This window comes from Elephas maximus, chromosome X (assembly GCF_024166365.1).
Source record: "Elephas maximus indicus isolate mEleMax1 chromosome X, mEleMax1 primary haplotype, whole genome shotgun sequence".
Taxonomy (NCBI): Eukaryota; Metazoa; Chordata; class Mammalia; order Proboscidea; family Elephantidae; genus Elephas; species Elephas maximus.
In genome coordinates this window covers 96,671,165-96,692,848 of record NC_064846.1, presented here as the reverse complement: position 1 = coordinate 96,692,848, position 21,684 = coordinate 96,671,165, and the positions used below count along the sequence as shown (strand labels likewise).

The 21,684-nt window shown below is 39.3% G+C and overlaps 1 protein-coding gene across 5 annotated transcripts in view; it reads right to left on the bottom strand.

Moving 5' to 3' along the window:
• The window catches only part of PHKA1 (phosphorylase kinase regulatory subunit alpha 1), a 201,289-nt gene that overhangs the window by 106,893 nt on the left and 72,712 nt on the right, over positions 1 to 21,684 (bottom strand). For all 5 annotated transcript variants that reach the window (XM_049873293.1, XM_049873294.1, XM_049873295.1 and 2 more), the window contains exons 9-14: positions 19,908 to 19,961; positions 18,635 to 18,757; positions 16,947 to 17,042; positions 15,927 to 16,034; positions 14,820 to 14,898; positions 5,157 to 5,291 (exon numbers count right to left, since the gene is read on the bottom strand). In XM_049873293.1, the coding sequence (XP_049729250.1) occupies positions 5,157 to 5,291; positions 14,820 to 14,898; positions 15,927 to 16,034; positions 16,947 to 17,042; positions 18,635 to 18,757; positions 19,908 to 19,961 (595 nt within the window). The remainder of the gene's footprint in view (positions 1 to 5,156; positions 5,292 to 14,819; positions 14,899 to 15,926; positions 16,035 to 16,946; positions 17,043 to 18,634; positions 18,758 to 19,907; positions 19,962 to 21,684) is intronic.

Below are 21,684 nucleotides of genomic sequence, written 5' to 3'. Positions count from 1 at the left end.
GCAGATACTCTATAAGCAGATCACCTTGGTTCAATTAGGGTTTCAGAAGCTTGTCTTTTAGGCTTTGTGAAGTTTTCTGATGAATAGTCTATTTCTGGTTTGCCCTTACTCCTAGGGTGTAGCCCTCTAGGGGTTTCAACAGAAAGCTGGAATTTTTTTACCACAGTCTCTTCCACACTGGCAGGTCCTGAAATGCGATTTTTATGTCCCTATCACTTTTTATCACAGTGAGGCTTTCTCCTTGGCTTCTCGGCCCCTCATCCCATGCAAGCACAGCTTAAGAATCAGCAAATGCCTTAAAGGTAAACTGAACATAGAAATGATGAGCTTACTTCTCTGTGGGACCCTTCTCTTCAGGTTTTTGGCTTCTCAGGTCCTAGTTGCCTTAATTCTCTCTGATGCCTTCATATATCTTTATCTTCTATATCCAGCCTTTGCACTTGTTCCCAGTACGAGGGGTAGTCTGATAAAAGCTATTCTGGAAATGGAAGTCTATTCTTTTTAATTGCTGCATAATATTTTATTGTATGGACGTACCATAATTCAGCCATTCTTACTTACAGGCATTCGGTTGCTTTCATCTTTATTTTTTGCAGTTACAGAATAGATTGTAGTGAGCATTCTTGTACATATTCCTTGTACATTTGTATGAGTGTTATATACGATTCCTAGAAGTAAGACTGTTGATCGAAGGTATGTGCATTAAAAAATTTTATAGGCAATGTCAAAATTGCTCTGATTTACAATGTTAAGAGTGTCTATTTCTTTACATATTCAGCAGCACTGGATATTATCCATCATAACTTTTGCAAAACTGATGGGTAAAAAACTACAATTCATTGCTGTTTTATCTTACATTTCCCCAATCACTAGTGAGGCTGAAGCTATGATAATTTAAAAGATGTAGTACTAGAAAAATAAAAATAGCAATCAATAGACCCCAAAAGAAAGTCAGAAACATACATAAACACACACGTAAGTGTATGTATATGTATCCTAAACGATAAAATGGTACTTCAAAACAGTGGCTATAAAAACAACTATTCAGTCAGTAGTGCTAGAATAACAGAGCAATAATCTGTCAAAGAGTTAGATTCCTACCTCATAGGATAAACTAAAATTAAAATTTTAGACTAAGTGAAGAGCTAAATGTAAAAATGCAGCCATAAAGAACTAAGAGAAAACATAATGAAAACATATTTGACCTAGGGAGGGGTCTATTTTTTTAAGCATAACAGCAAAGGAAGAAACCAAAAATGGAGAAAATTTTACTACATAAAAATGTATACTTCTATAAATGAAAATCAAACACAAAATTATAAGACAATAGAAAAATATTACGAAAATAAGTGGAAGACAAAGTGTAACATCCCAATAAATCTCTTAGAAATCAATAAGAAAAAGACAATTGCCTAGTAGAAATATGGCAAAAGAATATAAGTAGACAATTTTAAAAATAAATATGAAAAAAGGCTACTTAATTTATGAAAATAAGTTTATCCTCCATATGGCCAAAAAGACGAAGAAATTAGGCTAACACTGCCATTAAAATAGTGTAGTCTGAAGCAATTTAACAAAATGGAACATGGTTCATTGATTATTTCTATGTGACAAAAAACAATTTGCTAAGTGTGTTTTTGACACTGCTTTTTTAAAAAATAGGTATGTTTCTATTGTTTAAAAAAAAGATTAGAAACAAATACATCAAAATAAAAAGAGTGGTTTCCTTTGAGCAGAATTATAGGTGATTTTATCTTTTACTTTTGGGCTTTTCTCTGTTTTCCTGCAGTCAGCATGTACATTTCAATTTCATAATCAGGTAAGTTAAAACCTATTAAAATGGGAGAGAACAAGAATAAAATGATGAAGTAAGATGAACCAAGGAGATAAAAATTTACAGTTCCTGAAGAAATGGAAGATATATCTGATAAAATGAGTATATTTGATTTTTAAAAATTTGCACAAAGGCAAATGAAATTAATTATCCCAAAGAAAATAACACAATAAGAAATACATTCCTTATAAATCTCATTGACAAATGTTTGCCATAAAACGTACTTAAAGTATTGATAAATATATATATGAAGTTGCACAGACCCAACTAGATAAGCAGGTAAAAGGAGCCAGAGTTTCAAAAGAAACAAAAAGTGAAACAAAATGGAAAATGCATAGCCTAAATGGAAATTAAACAAAGGAAAGTAAAATAACATGAAGGAATGTGAAAGGCATTATGCTGAGTGTAATTAGTCAGTTGCAAAAGGACAAACATTATATTAGACCACTATTACAAGAACTCGAAAAATAGTTTAAACAGAGAAGAAAATAGTCTTTGATAGTTACGAGAGTGGGGAGGGAGGGAGAGGGGTTTTCACTAATTTGATAGTAGATAAGAACTATTTTAGGTGAAGGGAAAGACAACATGCAATACAGGAAAGGTCAGCACAACTGGACTAAAACAAAAGCAAGGAAGTTTCCTGAATAAACTGAACACTTTGAAGGCCAGCATAGTAGGGGTGGGGGTTCGGGGACCGTGGTTTCAGGGGACATCTAAGTCAATTGGCATAATAAAATCTATTAAGAAAACATTCTTCACCCCACTTTGGAGAGTGGCGACTGGGGTCTTAAATGCTAGCAAGTGGTCATCTAAGATGCATCAATTGGTCTCAACCCACCTGGAGCAAAGGAGAATGAAGAACACCAAAGACACAAGGTAATTATGAGCCCAAGAGACAAAAAGGGCCACATAAGCCAGAGACTACATCAGCCTGAGACCAGAAGAACTAGATGGTCCCCAGCTACAATCAATGACTGTCCTGACAGGGAACACAACAGAGAACCCCTGAGGGAGCAGGAGAGCAGTGGGATGCAGACCTCAAATTCTCGTGAAAAGACCAGACTTCATGGTCTGACTGAGACTAGAAGGACCCCAGAGGTCAGGGTCCCCAGACCTTCTGTTAGCCTAAGACAGGAACCATTCCTGAAGCCAACTCCTCAGACAGGGATTAGACTGGACTATGGGATAGAAAATGATACTTGTGAAGAGTGAGCTTCTTGGCTCAAGTAGACACATGAGACTATGTGGGCAGCTCCTGTCTGAAGAGGAGATGAGAGGGCAGAGGGGGTCAGATGCTGGTCAAATGGACATGAAAATAGAGAGTAGAGGGAAGGAATGTGCTGTCTTATTAGGAGGAGAGCAACGAGGAGTATATATAGCAAGGTGTATATAAATTTTTGTATGAGAGACTGACTTGATTTGTAAACTTTCACTTAAAGTACAATAAAAGTTAAAAAAAGAAATTAAAATAACATACATATTAAAACCATTAATCTAATGAAAACAAATGATAAAAATTCACTGTTGGTTGGACAGTAAAAATACAAATGTACTGACACTACAGCATTTAGTGGGGTCACTATAAATTGGTAGGTGTTTCTCAAGAATAATCTGGTAATATACAACAAGATCTACAAAGCCGCTCACACTCTTTTACCCAGGATTCCATTTCTGGGAATATACCTCAAAGAAATTATACAAAGGAAAAAGTGATCCATACAAAGATATTTGTAGAAATACAAAAATTTTGGAAACAACTCAACCACACAATAAGGGAACAATTATTTTATGTGATGGAAAAATACAAAGCTATTTCAATATATGGAAATATTTATATGAAATAAGTAAAGAACAGAACACAAGGTAATATGCATACACTAAATATAACTATGAAAATGTATTTACGTGCACTAACAGATTAAAAAGAATTAGCATTATATAGAGCTGAATTTAATATGTATTGAGTTCTTACATTCATAAAGTTGATTAATCTCATAATTAAAAAAAAAAGTTTTAAAAACACTATGGAACTGAAAGACATGGAATACTCAGTGTTTGAGGGGAGCCAGAGAATCCTGTTTAATTAGCACATGTAAATGAATACACTTGGTGAGGAAATCTTTTTCCTTAATGGAATTATGGCTGTCATTCAATGTATGCTTAAAGCAATTTAGTTATTGTGAAACTGATGCAATAATAGAATTCCAGAGGGTCACTCATTTGACTATTAAGTCATCAGGTTTACCTCATCTATCATACCTTCCTTGACTTCCCCAGGTAAAGCTATCCTCTTTCTCCTTTGTGTTTCCATTGTATTTTGCAAATAACACCACTGTTATAGCATTTATAAGATTATGCTATAATTATTTGGTTGCATGTCTATCCTGCAATGTCTAGCCTAGAAACTAGAACATAATAAGTGAGCAATAAATGCTTATGAATGAATGAATAAAGCAAACGAAAGATCACATCAAGAAAACAAATGTAGCTTGTTGAGTCCCCAAAATGTTGGCTCATTTATTAAACTCAGGACCCATCAGTCCTTATTTCCTTTGGCTTGGAAGTAAGAACTTAATAGGCAGCCCAAAAAGAAGTCTAGGCTTTGAAACAGTAAGCAGTAAAGAGTTCATTTCTGCTTGTTGGAGAGAACTGATGTGATGCAGGCAGATTCTCCCAAGAAAAGGGAGAACACATTAAGGACACACTTGGAATGAAAATGCAATAGAGTACGATAACAGTCGCGCCCTATGTACCAAACCAAACCAAAAAACCAAACCCAGTGCCATCGAGTCGATTCCAACTCATAGCGACCCTATAGGACACAGTAGAACTGCCCGAAAGAGTTTCCAAGGAGCGCCTGGCGGATTCAAACTGCCAACCCTTTGGTTAGCAGCCATAGCACTTAAGCACTATGCCACCAGGGTTTCCTATGTACCAAAGGGTACGTAAAAAAAAAAAACAAACCTGTTGCCATAGAGTTGACTTCGACTCATTGTGACCCTACAGGATAGAACAGAACTGCCCCATAGAGTTTCCAAGCAGTGGTAGGTGAATTCAAACTGCCGATCTTTGGTTAGCAGCTGAGCTCTTAACCACTGCGCCACCAGGGCTCCAAAGGGTTCATAAAAAAAGGGTACATAGCACACTTTAAATTAACAAGCCTGCCCAGGATAAACAGGCTTGGAAACTTGGATTCCAGAAACTCTAAATTCCCTCTGAGATCCAGTTTAATAAAACAAAGCAAGATCAAGGGGGAAAAAAAAAGGAAAGAAAACAGCCTGTATGAATGTTTTGATTCTAGCACGTTGGCCAATTGCCTTACCTAAGCTGGAATAAATGTGGCTGAGAATCCGAGCTGGTTGTACTCTGATGGGGTGCACCTCAGCAATGGTCTCCACATCAACTCCTTTGTCCTTCAAAATGGCCTTGATCTCTTCTGTCTCAGCTAGAATTGACACTATAGGAAAGAAAGAAGACTACGTCAACAGATTTTTTCCCGACTGGAACCTAAAAGCTCTAAAGTCACATGATTTCCTTTGAAGGGAAGGAAAAAAAAAGTGGAAGAAATTAACAATAATTAAGGAACCTTAATGAAACAGGTATTGTGCCAGTTACTAAGCAATATTAATCTAAACAAAAAGGGAAAACAATCTCAAGTAGAGTACTAAATTTGATTTTTTGAGTAAGGACCTATATGCACCTTTATATCAGGGATTCCATTTTTAAACAGGTAAAATCCATCATGAGGTTTGTTACAGCATTGGTAAAAGTTGATTCCCCAGGCTCTTTCATACCAGTACACTTAAGATCAGGGTCAGGAATGTGAGAGCAATAAAAAAGACCTTAATGGCAGAATTGCCCTATAGCCAGAGAATGGTAGAAGGCAGGATGAGTTGGGGATAAAAATTTCCATCACTAATATAGAGAAGGTACTATAGTTGAAGTTGCATGTGAGATTTTGGGGGGTAGTAGATGGAGTAAAACTCCTCTAGACTCAGAGCCTGCAAAGTCTGGACAGCTCCCTTTTCTTCCTCTTGCACTCATATCACAGAACTGGTAAGCCTACTCACAAGGGAGGAGGCCAGGCCAGCTCTACTCACTTTTCCCTCTATGTAACAGATGCCTGGCTGAGGCCAACGATCCAAGTGAGGCCTCAGTTGGCTTGACACTAAGCACCAGGGGCAAACATGCTCTCAAAATATGCTCTGTACTCCTGCTTCTCTAGAACTGGTAGATGTGTTGGACTGGATTTATGAAAAAGAGAATGCAGCACTTGGTTCATTCCAGCTTACCACAATTCTCTATGTTGGGTTTTTGGGACAAAAGCTAGTTAACAAAGTGCTACTTTGCTTTCCTTTTCCATTTTCCTTTGTGTATTTTTCTATCCTGGGAACCTCATGGTGATGGGTTGCTGTGGTCTGGGGCAGGATATGAGGATTATAGAGTCTCCTGCACATAACACCATCTTGATTATTTCTAACTGGAAACGTGAAAATGAAGGAGGTTTTTTAGCGAAAATGTTCAGAGAGAGAATGATAGTGGCCTGAAAACTGAAAACAATCCAGAAAACTACATGTGATCATCCATTCATTCAATCAATAAACATTTACTGAACACCTTGATGGATGAGGTACTATGCTAGGCACTAGAGACATAGAGGTAAATTAGGCTCTTCCTGAAAGAGCACACAGTGTAATGCAAGTAGCTCACATAAACTGAGTGTAAAATAACCTTCTAGATACAGCTGTGCACAAAATATTATGAGACCATCCAGGAGTGACACCTATCCAGTATGGGGTTGAGTAGAGGGGTGGTTTCAGAAAGGCTTCCTGAAAGACTTGATGCCTAAACTGAGTCTGAAAAGATGAATAACAGTTAACCAGGAGAAATAAGGGGATAGAAATAGGGAAATTCATTCTAGGAAGAGGGTTTGGCATAAACATAAAGCATAAATATGAGAAAGAATATGAATTGGGGGAGGGGAAACTCCATACACCTCAATATATGCTATAGAATGAAGTACCTTGCATAGAGGCAAAATATGAATCTAGAAAGGTAGACAGAAGCTAGGTCATCATGGAGGGCATTATGTGTCACTTTAAGAATCTTGGATTTTATCCTTGGGCAATGATTTCCAAACTGTTCTATTGAGCTTTGCAGTTCTGCAGGGGCCATTGTAGTTGGTAGCAGGAGTAGATGAGACTGAAGGAAAGGCAAGTGAAAAACACGCTGAGGCCCCAGGAGCATTTCAACCCTAGCATCTCTGCTTTTTGTTTATTTTATGCTTTATAAAATATTTGTTGTTGTTGTTAGGCGCTGTTGAGTTGGTTCTGACTCATAGCGACCCTATGCACAACAGAACGCAACACTGCCCAGACCTGCGCCATCCTCACAAATGTTGCTATCCTTAAGCGCAATGTTGGAGCCTCTGTGTCAATCCATCTCATTGAGGATCTTCCTCTTTTTCCCTGACTCTGTACTCTGCCAAGCATGATGTCCTGACGTACACCTTTCCTGACTTTAAATCACACAGTATCCCCTTGTTCTGTCTTTTGACTGCCTCTTGATCTATGTAAAATATTTTGAAAATGCTAATTTAGTGGATCCTATGTCCTTGTAAGGAGTCTCGGGATGATGCAAATGGTTAAGTGCTTGACTACTAACTGAAAGGTCAGTGGTTCAAATCCACCCAGATGTACCTTGGAAGAAAGGCCTGGTGATTTACTTTCAAAAATCAGTCATTAAAAACACTGTGTAGCACAGTCCTACTCTGACACACATGGGGTCGCTATGAGTTGGCGTCTACTTGATGGCAACTGGTTTGGTTGATTTTTATGTGCTTGTTGTTGTTAGTTGCTATTGAGTCAGCTCTGACTCAAAGGGACTATGTGCTAAAACCAGAAAGCCAAACCCACTAACATTCAGTAGATTCTGACTCATAGCAACCCTATAGGACAGAACAGAACTGCTCCAAAGGGTTTCCAAGGCCGTAAGCTCTACAGAAGCAGATTGCCACATCTTTCTCCCATTGAGTGGCTGGTGGGTTCCAACTGCCAAACTTTTGGTTAGCAGCTAAGCTCTTAAATACTGCACCACTAGGGCTCCTTGACCATGTGGTAGGCATTGCCAAATACAGGGGATACAAAGACAGACACCATCCCTACCTGGAGAAAACAACACTGATATTGAGTCCTGCACAGGGCTGAATAGTATAGTCAACCTGGTAAAGGTGATGATAAAAGTGAGGGAGAAATTATGCCAGACAGAAGGAATGGCGTGTGCAAAAATCCAAGGGACAAAGCCAGCAGAGAACAAGGAAGATCTAAGAATTATAAAAAAGTTCTTTATAGCAGGAGCATGGAGTGTGAATGGGCAGTGATGAGAAATGAAGCTGGAGGGGGGTGAGGGGCCAGATCATAAAGAGCCTTGTAAACCACGTTAAGAAGACTGGCAATGAAAAGTCCCTGCAGAATTGTAATCAGGGGAGTGGTATGTCCATATCTACTTCTTAAAAAGAACATACTCAGGCTACTGTTTAAAGACTAGATGGAAAGACTATAGTAGATCTAGACTGAAGGCAGGGAGAACAGTTAAAAAGTGACTGCGCTAATGCAAGGGAGAGATGTTGATTACCTAGATTAGGATCATTAGGCTTAAAAGAGAGTCAAACCCAGAGGCTAGAAAGGGGACCTCACTACTACCAAGAAAGAAGAGGCGGGAGTGGAGTTTGTCCTTTGGACCCAGAGTTCCTGAGCTGAGAACCTCTTAGACCCATGAAGAGACACAGCTGTAACACTGGAGATGCAGAGAAGCAGCTGCAAGCATGGTAGAGAAGCAGCAGCAAGCGTAGCAGAGAAACAGTAGCAGCAGAACCAGGAGACCGGCACGAGATAGCACAGTTGGCTTCCCAGCCCATGGAACAAGGAAGCTACAGCAGACATGCCAACCCATGGAGCAACGGAGTTAAGTGCCTTCAGACAGGAGGCTTCCTGGCAGAGTGGGGTGCTTCTGGGCACTCATCAGTGAAGCTAAAGAGCTTTGTAACACTTGCCCAAGAAAGGCAGAGGCCAGGCCCGAGCTGAGCTGAGGGTTGAGAGAGGAGGCCTATCCTAAGGGGACCTATCCTAAGGGGGCCAAGAGGAGCCTGTCCTCAGGGGCCAAGAGGAGCCCTGCACAGCTAAGAGGAGCTGAGAGCACTGTCCTGAACTGAAGAAGGGAGACTTTGCCTACATGCTTCCTGATCCTGATCCCGAGTTGTAGCCTGTTGATTCTGATCCTGAAATGTAACCTGTTACTGCCCTAATAAACCCCATAATTGTGAGTACTGTCTGTCAATTCTGTGTGGCCAGTACAATGAATTATTGAATCCAGCAGAGAAATAGAGTGCCATGTGAGGGATGGCTGGTGTCTGAATTGAGGAAAAGGGAGGAGAGAGGAGGTATGTCTGACCTACATCTCATAGGAATCAGCCTTGGGCTGATGATACTGATCTTGATTGTCTCTCCTCCCCCCCTGAAGTTAGAGGAGGACCGATGAAGCCACGCTGGCATTTTCACATGCCGGTACTACAGAGAACAAAATGGATTCCAGAAATATTTATGAGGTAAAGAAGCCAGGACTTGTTAACTGATTATAGGGGGTAAGAGAGAGGAAAATATTGATAATGACTCCCAGGGTGTTTATTTGTGCAACTAGAAGGATGGTGGTGCCATCTAATGACACAGGCACATGGGAGGAAAAGCAAGTATGGATGGTGTAGTACGAGGAGGGTGCAGCTGATGAATTTTAGACATGTTGAGTTTAAAGTTCAGGCGAGACATCCAAATGGGGCTACCTAAAAGGGAGTTGGCATAGATTCAGGAATCATTAGTATAGGAGAGGTGAGATGGGCCAAGGAGAATATATAGAGAAGAGGATCTAAAATATAATCTAGAGAAATTCCAATGTATAAGGAATGGGCAGATGAAGAAAAAACCTGGGGGTGGGGGTAGGGTTCTTATCTCAGGTCCTATATTTTCTTTATGGTATAGGAGGTGTAAACGTCTTCTAAAAATGAGAGAAGAAGTGAGGAGGTAGGAAAAAGGAAAAGGTTTAGAACAGGATGAGGCTGAGAGACAGGAAAAAATATTCAGAGTAAGAAAAGCAGTGGATTAAGGACAGAACTCTCAGAAACACCAACTGCTAAGGAATAAAGAAAAGAGGAAGCCCTGAATGTGACAGAAAAATGTTTACTTAATATAGGTCAAGAAGATTCAGGAATTTGGTATCACAGAAGACATGGGAGTTAAGATTTTGTGGAAGGATAAATGACCAATAGTGTCAAACGGAGTAGGAAGATCCACTAAGATATGATTTAAATTTATCTACTGAGTTAGGCAATAAAAAGGTCACTGGCAACTTAAAAGTAATGAAGTCAGAACGTAAAGGACTACAGAACGAACGAAATATTGACAAGTGGAAGTTTGATGAGAAAGGAGTTATACAGGATAACTAGAGGGAGATGATCATGTCAATGGACTAAAAACAGAACCAAGAGAAGATGATTTTGAAGATTACAGGAAAGAGTGAATTTCTGAAGAAGGCTGGGGAACAAGATGGGCTCAAGCATCAGAAGGAGGAGATGGCCTTGAATAGAAGGAGAAATACCTCATTTTCTGAGAATGAAGAAAAGGAAGCAAGGATGGGTGAACATATAGGGAAGGAATGTTGGGAAACCGACAAAGATCAGAATATTAAGATCACCAAGTATTAAGCAGCAGGCCAAGAATGAGGCTGAGAACAAGAGGTAGGGTTGAAAACCGAGAAGAAGACTTGGAACAGCGGTTGAGAAGAATGAAAACACTGACTAATGACAAGAACGAGGACTGACAAGAGGCACTGTTGGCCTAGCTGAATGAAATACTGTGGATTTACGTTGATATCTTACTGCTCAAGGAGCCCTGGTAGCACAGTAGTTAAGTACTTGGCTGGTAACCAGAAAGCCTGCTGTTTGAGCCCACCAGCCACTCTGTGAGAGAGAGTTGTGGCAGTCGGCTTCCCTAATGATTACAGCCTTGGAAACCCTATAGGACAGTTCCTACCACCTGTCTGTCAGTTTGTTGAAACAAACTGTGTTGGCTTGCGTGTTGTTGTGATTCTGGAAGATATGCTACCGGTATTCCAAATACTAGCAGGATTACTGTGATGGTAAAGATTGTGTGTCAACTTGGCTGAGCCATGATTCTCAGTGTTTACATGCGATCACTTCCATGACGGGATCTGCTGTGAGTAGCCAATCAGTTGAAAGGGAGTTTCCTTGGGCATGTGGTCTGCATCTGCATATAAGCAGATGTTCTAGCTTTTTGTTCGCTCCGGATTCTGCAGCTGGCTCCTGTTCATCTGACCTCTGGTTTTTGGGACTTGAGCTAGCAGCTTACCTGCCAAACTTTGGATTCTTTGATCTTCACAGCCTGTAAGCAAGAGCCCTGCTCTCTGACCTGCCAATCTTGGGCTTGCCAGCCCCCGCAGCTACATGAATCAGAAGAAGCCTCTATCCTGATCCACAGACTTGGGACATCCCAGACCCTGCAACCACATGAGCTGTTTCCTTGATATAAATCTCTCTCTATATATTTATACACTTTACTGGTTTTGCTTCTCTAGAGAACCCAGCCTAAAACGGTTATCCATGGTAGACAAGGTTCAGTGGAGATTCCAGACTAAGACAGACTAGATAGAAGGACCTGGCAGTCTACTTCTGAAAAAAATGGCCAGTGAAAACCTCATGAATAGCAGCAGAACACTGAAATAGTGCTGGAAAATGAGCCCCTCAGGTTGGAGGGCACTCAAAACACGACTGAGGAAGAGCTGTCTTCTCAGAGTAGAGTCGACCTTAATGATGTGGATGGGGTCAAGCTTTTGGGACCTTCATTTGCTGAGGTGGCATGACACAAAATGAGAAGAAACAACTGCAAACATCTATTTACAGAATACGGAATGTACAAAGTATGAATCCAGGAAAACTGGAAGTCATAAAAAATGAAATGAAATGCAATGCATAAAGATCCATATCCTAGGCATTAGTGAGCTGAAATGGATTGGTATTGGCCATTTTAAATCAGACAATCATATGGTCTACTATGCTGGGAATGACAAACTGAAGAGGAATGGCGTTGCATTTATCATCAAAAAGAACACTTCGACATCCATCCTGAAGTATAACGCTGTCAGTGATAGGATAACATTCATACACCTACAAGGAAGACCAGTTAATACAACTATTACTCAAATTTATGCACCAACCAATAATGCCAAAGATGAGGAAGTTGAAGATTTTTACCAACTTCTGCAGCCTGAAATTGATCAAACATGCAATCAAGATGCATTGATAATTACTGGTGATTGAAAGGTGAAAGTTGGAAACAATGAAGGAGGATCAGTAGTTGGAAAGTATGGCCTTGGTGATAGAAATGATGCGGGAGATCACATGATAGAATTTTGCCAACAACTTCTTCATTGCAAATACCTTTTTTCAACAACATAGAGGGTGACTATACACGTGGATCTCATTGCATGGAAAACACAGGAATCAAATCAACTACATGTGTGGAAAGAGATGATGGAGAACCTCAATATCATCAGTCACAACAAGGCCAGGGGCTGACTGCAGAACAGATCATCAATTGCTCATCTGCAAGTTTAAGTTGAAGCTGAAAAAAATTTTTAAAAGGCAACAAGAACCAAAATAGGACCTTGAATATATTTCACCTGAATTTGGAGACCACTTCAAGAAGAGATTTGACACCTTAAACACTAATGACCAAAGATCAAATGAGTTGTGGAATGACATCAAACATGAATAAAGCAAAAGGTTCCTAAAAAGACAGGAAACGAAGAAAAGAGAAGATGGATGTCAGAAGAGACTCTGAAACTTGCTCTGGAACGTAGAGTAGCTAAAGTGAACTAAAGAAATGATGAAGTAAAAAAGCTGAAGAGAAGATTTCAAAGGGCGGCTCGAGAAGACAAAGTAAAGTATTATAATGAAATGTGCAAAGACCTGGAGTTAGAAAACCAAAAAGGAAGAACTCACTCAGCATTTCTCAAGCTGAAAGATCTGAAGAAAAAAATTCAAGCCTCAAGTTGCAATATTGAAGGATTCTATGGACAAAATATGGAACAATGGAGGAAGGATCAAAAGAAGCTGGAAGGAATACACAGAGTCACTGTACCAAAACGAACTGGTCTGCTTTTAACCATTTCAGGAGGTGGCATACAATCAAGAACTGATGGTATTGAAGGAAGAGGTCCAAGCTGCACTGAACACACTGGCGAAAAGCAAGGCTCCAGGAACTGACAGAACACCAATTGAGATGTTTCAACAAACGGATGCAGCACTGGAGGTGCTCACTCATCTATGCCAAGAAATTTGGAAGACAGCTAGCTGTCCAACCAACTGGAAGAGATCCATATTTGTGCCCATTCCAAAGAAAGGTGATCCAACAGAATGTGGAAATTATCGAACAATATCATTAACATCACACACAAGCAAAATTTTGCTGAAGATAATTCAAAACTGGTTGCAACAGTACATCGACAGGGAACTGCCAGAAATTCAAGCCAGATTTAGAAGAAGACATGGAACCAGGGATATCAGTGCTGATATCAGATGGATCTTGGCTGAAAGGACAGAATACCAGAAAGATGTTTACCTGCATTTTACTGACTATGCAAAGGCATTTGACTGTGTGGGTCATAACAAATTATGGATAACTTTGTGAAGAATGCAAATTCCAGAACACTTAATTGCATTCATGCAGAACCTGTACATAGACCAAGAGGCAGTCGTTTGAACAGAACAAGGGGATACTGCGTGGTATAAAATCAGGAAAGATGTGCATCAGGGCTGTATCCTTCCACCAAATTTATTCAATCTGTATGTTGAGCAAATAATTCAACAAGCTGGACTATATGAAGAATGTGGCATCAGGATTGGTGGAGGACTCATGAACAACCTGCATTATGCAGATGATGCAACCCTCCTTTCTCAAAGTGAAGAGGACTTGAAGCACTTACTGACAGAGATCAAAGACTACACTTTCAATATGGATTATACCGAAACACAGAGGAAACAAAAATCCTCACAACTCGACCAATAAACCACATCATGAAAAATGGAGAAAAGACTGAAGTTGTCTTACAAACATTAGATGCCCCGAAATTAAGCTGATTGTCAGGAAGAAAAATAAACGTTTGGAGCACTCTCCAAAGAAGCAATAACTGAAGCCACTGAAAGAAATTTATTCTGAGGGAGTAAAATACCAATAATACCAAAAAAAAAAAAAAAAGACTAAAAAACCAAGTACGGAATAATTATAAGAACATGGGAATAAAGAAGTACAAGCAGAAAAAGCAGAGAAGGAATGGTCAGAGAGAAATCAGATATAACTAGGAGGCTACACTGTCATGACAAAAGAGTTTCAAGAAGTAAGGAGTGCTTAATATTTTGGAATCCTCTGGTATTACAACACACAATTATTTGTTCATGATCAATACAATTTTTTAATGGAGTATGTATGTATTTTTTAAGACTTGATTTTTTAGAGCAGTTTTAGGTTTACAGAAAAATTGTGCAGAAAGTCCAGAGTTGCCATTTACTCCCTCTCCACTGCAAGTTGTTTCTCCTATTAACATCTTGCATTCCTGTGGTATATCTGTTATAACTGATGAGCCAATATTGATACATTATTATTATCTAAAGTCCATAGTTTACATTAGGGTTCACTCTTTGTATTGTACAGTCCTATGGGTTTTAGTAAATACTTAATGTCATGTGTCTACCAATTAATAGCAATTTTGAAATTAAACCAAATCAAGTTCATGACACACTTTTTGAGTCTAACAAAATTCAAGATAAAGAATAAAATCATAATTTACTGACCCAAAGAGGTCTTCCTCTAAACCAGACCTTTAATATAAAGTTTCTGCTGCTGGGAATAAAAATACATACCTTGAACCACAACATCTGGTTTTGGTACAGTAGAAAACCTACGATTCAGGGGATCAATTTCTCCAGGAGCTAAAAATCCCTAAAGAAAAACCATAAAAAGACATATTATTAAGAATCCAAAAAAAGCCAATGTTAGAGGAGAAACCACATTTGGATGCCCATAAGCCTGCAGTGGAATATGCAAGAGGCAGGTCTGGTTAGAAAATAAATACCTTCACTGTATGAAAATGTTTGAGCTACCAAACTCACATCCAAATTAATCTTATCTGGAGTTAATTTCTAGTGGCTACCACAAATCCTTTTTTTGAAAATAGGTAGGGTATAAACTATAAATAAACAAAAAGCATTCTGATTACATTCTCTAACTTCTCTGGATATATATATACATATATACACACACATATGATTTAGACGATCAGACCACAATGCTTATAATTAATTACTTAAGTCATTAGTCTCATTTTCTCATCTATTCATATGTCTGGTATACTTCCTGCTCAGCAGAAATCTTTTGACTTGAGTTTCTGCTATTTACGAAATAGCATGAACTCTCATTTTTTTCCTTTAAGAATAGCACTCATTTCCTCCCTTGTTCATTGCATTTAATTTATTCTAATTGAATGAGAAAGTCACTGGGTAAGGATTATTTTAAACAAATCATCTGCCCATTTTTGCAACATTCATATTCATGTCAACTAAAGATAATCAAATAGCCACAGCCACAGCAAAAAACAAAACAAAAACCCAAAACCAAACAAATTAAAAAACAGCTGCAAGTGGTAATACATACATAAACAGGTAAAAGAGTCTGGCTTCAGTCACTAGGCAAGGCAGAGGGAAGTTTTGAAAAGCAAAGATCCAGGATCCCTGGGCAGCTCCAAGTACAGAATCAAAATAGGGAGCTGTGGGCAGCAAAAAGGACATGGTTGCAAGGCAGAAAGATTTCTGTTAAGCATCGGCCATGCTCCTCATTCTGAGGACCTATAATTAAGGCAAAGTACAAAAGCAAAAGACATATCCTTCAGATTTAATGAGCTACTCACTAAACCAATTATTATGGTGACTAAGGCAGAAAAAAAATGAGAGAGCCTTGAAGTTTTCCCTTACCTCTGCCATCAAGCTTCCTAAGATGTATAAGGACTGACCCCACATGTGAGGCAACTTGCCCATCGGGACTCGATCCACGCTATGAGGATTCTGATATTCTTCATCCACCTAGGAGAAAAGATGAAGAGGCCGCCCGAGAGTAATGGAAGGTTTAAGATACTATACAATAAAAAGGCTCAGTCTGGATTCTGATTCCTACCCTATAAAACAGTCACATATGCAATGCAATGAAAAGCCAAGCACTATAGTCTAGGGCAAGGAGCCCTGGTGGCATAGCGGTTAACGTTTGGCTGCTAACCAAAAGGTCAGCAGTTCAAATCCACCAGCCGCGCCTTGGAAACCCTATGGGGCAGTTCTACTCTGTCCTATAGGGTCGCTATGAGTTGATGGCAATGAGTACAGTCTAGGGCAGGGCTTCTCAACCTGTAAGGCACATACAACTCACCTGTAGATCTTATTAAAATGTGGATTCTGATTCAGTAGGTCCAGGGTGGGGCCTGCAATCTGTATTTTAACAAGTTCTCAGGTTATGCTGCTGATGCTCCTGGGAGCTTATTCCACCCATCTCCACCGGAATGGAAGATGGCATTTCTCCAATGTCTACAATATTCTTTCGCAACGGTTAAGAGGAACAATGGTACTTCTGACTGGCATTTTGGGAAAATGAAGACAGTACATTGTTTCCCAAGCCTTATCTACTAACCAAGATACTAACCTCAAAGCAGAAATCCCAAATCCTGAGAACTCGTACAGAATATCACTCTAGTTCTGCCTACTGATACCCATATCATTTGCAACCTCAAGATTTGGTCTTGTCCTTCTCTAGCTTTGCAACAGTGTCATAATTGAGACTGTTTAAAAATTTATTTTTAAAGTGAATAAAATCCTACTTCTGTTGCCCTATAACTAAAGACAAACTTTTAAAACTTTATTAAAAATTGAAAATTATTTGACTCAAATGAGGCAGTCCTCTCAATGTATTGCTCCTCTTCTCTCCATGGACAGCACTGTCCAACTCACCTTGTCAGGAGGAACACTGTACAGCTCTGGCAGAAGTGGGACTCCATTTTTGCCCTTGATAAGGACTCCTTCAAGGGCCTCTCTATACTCTTGAACCTGCAGATAAAAGAAGGGCAGAAAAAAACTTACAGAGAGCTCCCTTGGGGATCTAAGGGGGGGTTGTAGCCAAAGAAAGTCCTGTTGCAAAGGAATTTATTCACCTAGTGAAAGGGAGAGGAAAGGGAAATAGCATTTACTAAGTGTTTGCTATAGGTGAAATACTATTGTATACTTGACTGTATTTAGTTTTAATAACCGTACTAGGAGGTATGTGCAATTATCACTCTTTCTACAGGGAAATTAAGGCTCAAAGGAGTTATAAACTTGTGGAAGACTGTACAGCAAGTACGTGGTCGAGTTCAGATTTTAGCCCAGGTCAGCCCACCTCCAAAGGCCCGTTTTTATTCACTATGTACTACCCTATGAACAGCTTCTTGACTTTAGGATGTATTGGCTTTTTGAAAACTGCATTTTTCCCTACCAAATTAAATTTCTATTAAAGTCAAGCTTATAGTCTTTGTTTAACAATTTGCTGCAGATTAGCACACATAAAAAATTTTGAAAAATCTGTAATTTATAGTAAAAAAATACATAGTTGCACTATAGCACTTGTTTTGTTCAATGCATTTGATGTACTAGAGAAAAATGTGAGCATAACATGAATTTCACATTTGCTCATGCACAATTTCATTCTGAGAGTGCACTCAGCTAAATTGAGCTGTGTAAGAATACAAAAAAAAAACACACACATGCACACACCTTACAAGGAAAATGAGCCATACCCACCCACATCTGTTGTTACAACTTTGCATGTGATTTCAGATAACGCTCCTTCCATCACTTCACAATAATTCACAAACTGTAACCCTTCTGATGGGCACCCTGGCTGCACAACCACGTGCCCTCCCCTTTCTAATCTTCCCCTTTCCTTTCAGCCTATTTTTTATTTTCCACCTCTGTCCTCTGTTCCTTTTTCCTTTCTCTCGCTGTTTTTCTCCCTCTCTTTTATTCTCTTCCCTTCACATACAGGGTGGCAGGCATGGGAACCAGCCAGGTGGGCTGGTGGAGTAAATATGGGCACACCTTCACAGACAAAAATTCGGGCCTTTTTCAAGGTAAAAGTGTCATATACACTGCAGTATTTATATATTTCTTAACCATTTAACATGTATAAAGCTATGATACTGCTCTTATTAGGTTTCTATCATTTTTTTTGTTACTGACAAAGTTTTTTTAAGTGTTGTGCCCCCATGCCTATCTTTCCATTAGCCCTGTAGTTTTTATTTCTTGATTATCATAGCATGGTGATTTTTAAGAAATGCATATGCCACACTACAGCAGAAGTGAATGTACCTTGCACTTACAAGACTTTGTGACATTCAAAGGACTTTAGAGGTTTCTTCATCTTTACTGAGTATAGAAAAAACATTCTCATCTTATAAACAGATAAACAGAAGAAGTCGATGGGAATACTTGAGCTACTCAATGGTCATTAGTGAAGCCCCACCCCGAAAAAAAATTGAAACAGAAAGAACAACAACAAAAAATCCAAGTCTCCCAATTCTTAACCTAGTGCCCTCAGCTACTAGTCTCTAGAACACACCTTTGTCTCCTCCCTATTAGGAAAAGCTCTTTCAGCAGCTCGTTACCTGTTCTGCATTGCCACTGAAGACCCCGTCAAGGATAAAGTACGTCCAGAACAATGGCCATTCACACTCAATGTTTTCAAATAACTTTAGCTCAGCTGGTTCATAGTACAGACGATTGGGATCCTGAAAAAAAAAATCCAATAAACAAAGTCTGTCTTATTTGTCTTTAGTCAAAGGTATTACAGTATGGCTTTCACTACTGATAGTTTGTTTTAGAGAAGGTGGTCAGGAAAGGAAGAGCATGTACATATTCCCTATCCTTAACAAGGAATCTGTGATGTGACTTTTAACTAGAGGAACATGGATAACAATAGCATCACAGATGGGTATATGAAGAAGTGAGACTGGTTTGCAAGAAAGTTGAATTCGGTTTTATACTTGTTAAGTTTGAGGAAGTGGCAGGACATAAATAGAAATGTCTAGATGGGCAGCTAGAGGTGAGGGTTTGGGAATTGTCCTTACAGAGGTGACACATGAAGCACAAGTTAGAGATGAACTTTGTGAAGGAGTATCAATATAAAATAAACAAACAGCCCAAGAACAGAATGTTGGTAAACCCTCAGAGTTGCATGAATGGAGGGGAGAGGAGAGGAGAAGAATAAGGATGGTGTACTGTGGTGGAATTGAAAGGGGAAAATAGTGAAATACTACAGAGAAAACAAGGAGAATAAGGATTTGATAAAAGGCTACTGGATTGGTCATTTAGGAGATTACAAGGATCTTTTAGAGCATAATTTTAGTAGATTGATATGGGCAAAAGTCAAATTCAGGGCTAAAGAATGAAGCGGAAGCAAGGTGGAAGACAACATGTTTCAGAAGAGTCTGAGCTCCATGACTTAAAAAAAAAAAAGTATAATGGCTCTTGAGCAGTGAACCTAAGCCTTAAAAGATATTTGCATTGCCAGTGGAAGTGTTTCTTCTTACAGATCATTGATTCTCTTTAATAATACTTAATTTTCCCCATTGATATTTAAAAGGGGAAAATTTGATAAGCAGAACCAAAAGAACTTTACTTTTCAAGATCAACAAACTGCTTATAACTACCTGCAAGAAGTGGAAGAAGGGGCCATGAGCAACTGCACCTTCCTCTCTACATATTATTTAATCCAGAAAGATTCACAAACTGGTAAACCCAAGAAAGGCAGCAAACATCAGTTACTGTTACCCTATGTAATGGTCTATACAAGTACATCAGTGAGTTTTTTCTCTGAAAGAGGATGAAGATAGCAGTGACCATTCTGCCTTGGGCTCATCTGGGGGAAAAGAAATCTACCTCTTTAGGAGTTTTATATCCATCTCTTAGAAAGCGACAGCAACCATAACGACCCTGGGAAAGCAGAGAAAATAGGTCAGAAGCATATATATTGGTACCCAAACCCACCCACTGCCATCGACTCAATTTTGACTCATAGTGACCCTATAGGACAGAGAACTGCCCCATAGGGTTTCCAAGGCTGTAAATCTTTAGAGAAGCAGACTGCCACGTCTTTCTCCTGTGGAATGGCTAGTAGGTTCAAACCATCAGTCTTCTGGTTAGCAGCTGAGTGCTTTAACCACTGTGTTACCCGGCTCCTCATACATTGGTATAGCCATATGTTAATTAGAAATACATGCTTTTCAGCATCTACATGTATGAACTTACCACCAATACAGAAATAATACTTAAAAAAAAAACATAAAATCATCCAGCAGTAGAAACTTATTTCAGTAATACCAAGTGAAGGCTAGGTTACAGGCTCCTCAGTAAAGCAGAGTTCCTGAAATTATCCTCTCCTAGCTGTTCCCCATAAAGTAAGTCCTTTACAACCTAATTACTAATATATGTGGTCCTGTCGACAGCTCACAGAGCTCATAAGAGACCACGGGCTTTCTTTAAAAAAATAGTTTGGTTGTCTTATAATTTGAGATTATTTTAGACTTACAAAAGAGTTACAAAAACAGTACAAAGAGCTTCTGTATAACTTTCAACCAGCATCCCCTTACATTAACATTTTATACATCTACAGGGCATTTATTAAAAATTAAAAAATTAACCTTAGTAGTACTACTGGCTGAAGTGCAGAACTTATTTGGTATTCACCAGTTTTTCCACTAATGTCCTTCTTCTATTCCAGGATACAATTCAGGATTCAACATTGCATTTAGCTGTCACACCTCCTTAGTATTTTCCAGTCTGAAAACAATTCCTGAGTCTTTCCTTGTTTTTTCATAACCTTGACACTTTTTTTTTAATCTCTCTCTTTTTTACTCTATTCCCGCGATGTATCAACATCCATTCCCTCTTTCCATCCATCCAGTTTTCCTGTCCCTTCCTGCCCTCTTGTCTTTTCCTCTGGGCTGGCATGCCCATTAGTCTTGTATACATGAATGAACTATGAAGCACGTCCCTTACTGTCAGCCCTATAGACCTGTCTAATCTTTTGCTGAAGGGTGAACCTCAGGAGTGACTTCAGTACTGAGTTAAAGGGGGATAACTGGAGGTCATGCTCTCAGGGTTTCTCCAGACTCTGTCAGACCAGCAAGCCTGGTCCTTTTCTTTGTGTGTGTGTGAATTTGAATTTTGCTCTACATTTTTCTCCTGCTCTGTCCAGGACGCTCTATCGTGATCCCTGCCAGAGCAATCGGTGGTAACTGGGCACCATTTAGTTGTTCTGGGCTCAGTCTGGTGGAGGTTGTGGTAGTTGTGGTCCATTAGACCTTTGAACAAATCTTTCCATTGTGTCTTTGGTCTTCTCCTTTGCTCCAGCCAGGATGGGACCAGTAGATGTATCTTAGATGGCTGCTCACAGGCTTTAAGTCCCTAGTTGCTACTAATCACAGTCAGATGTAGAATATTTTCTTTATACATTATATTACGCCAATTGAGCTAGATGTACCCCAAGACCAAGGTACCCAGCCCTCAGCCCAGAAGCTTGGACCCTCTGGGCGTTTGGATGTGTCTGTGAAGCTTCTATGACTTTACCCTGGTCAAATTATGCTGACTTCCCCAAAATTGTGTACTGCCGTACCCTTCAACAAAGTTACCACTTATCTACTATCTAGTTGGTGTT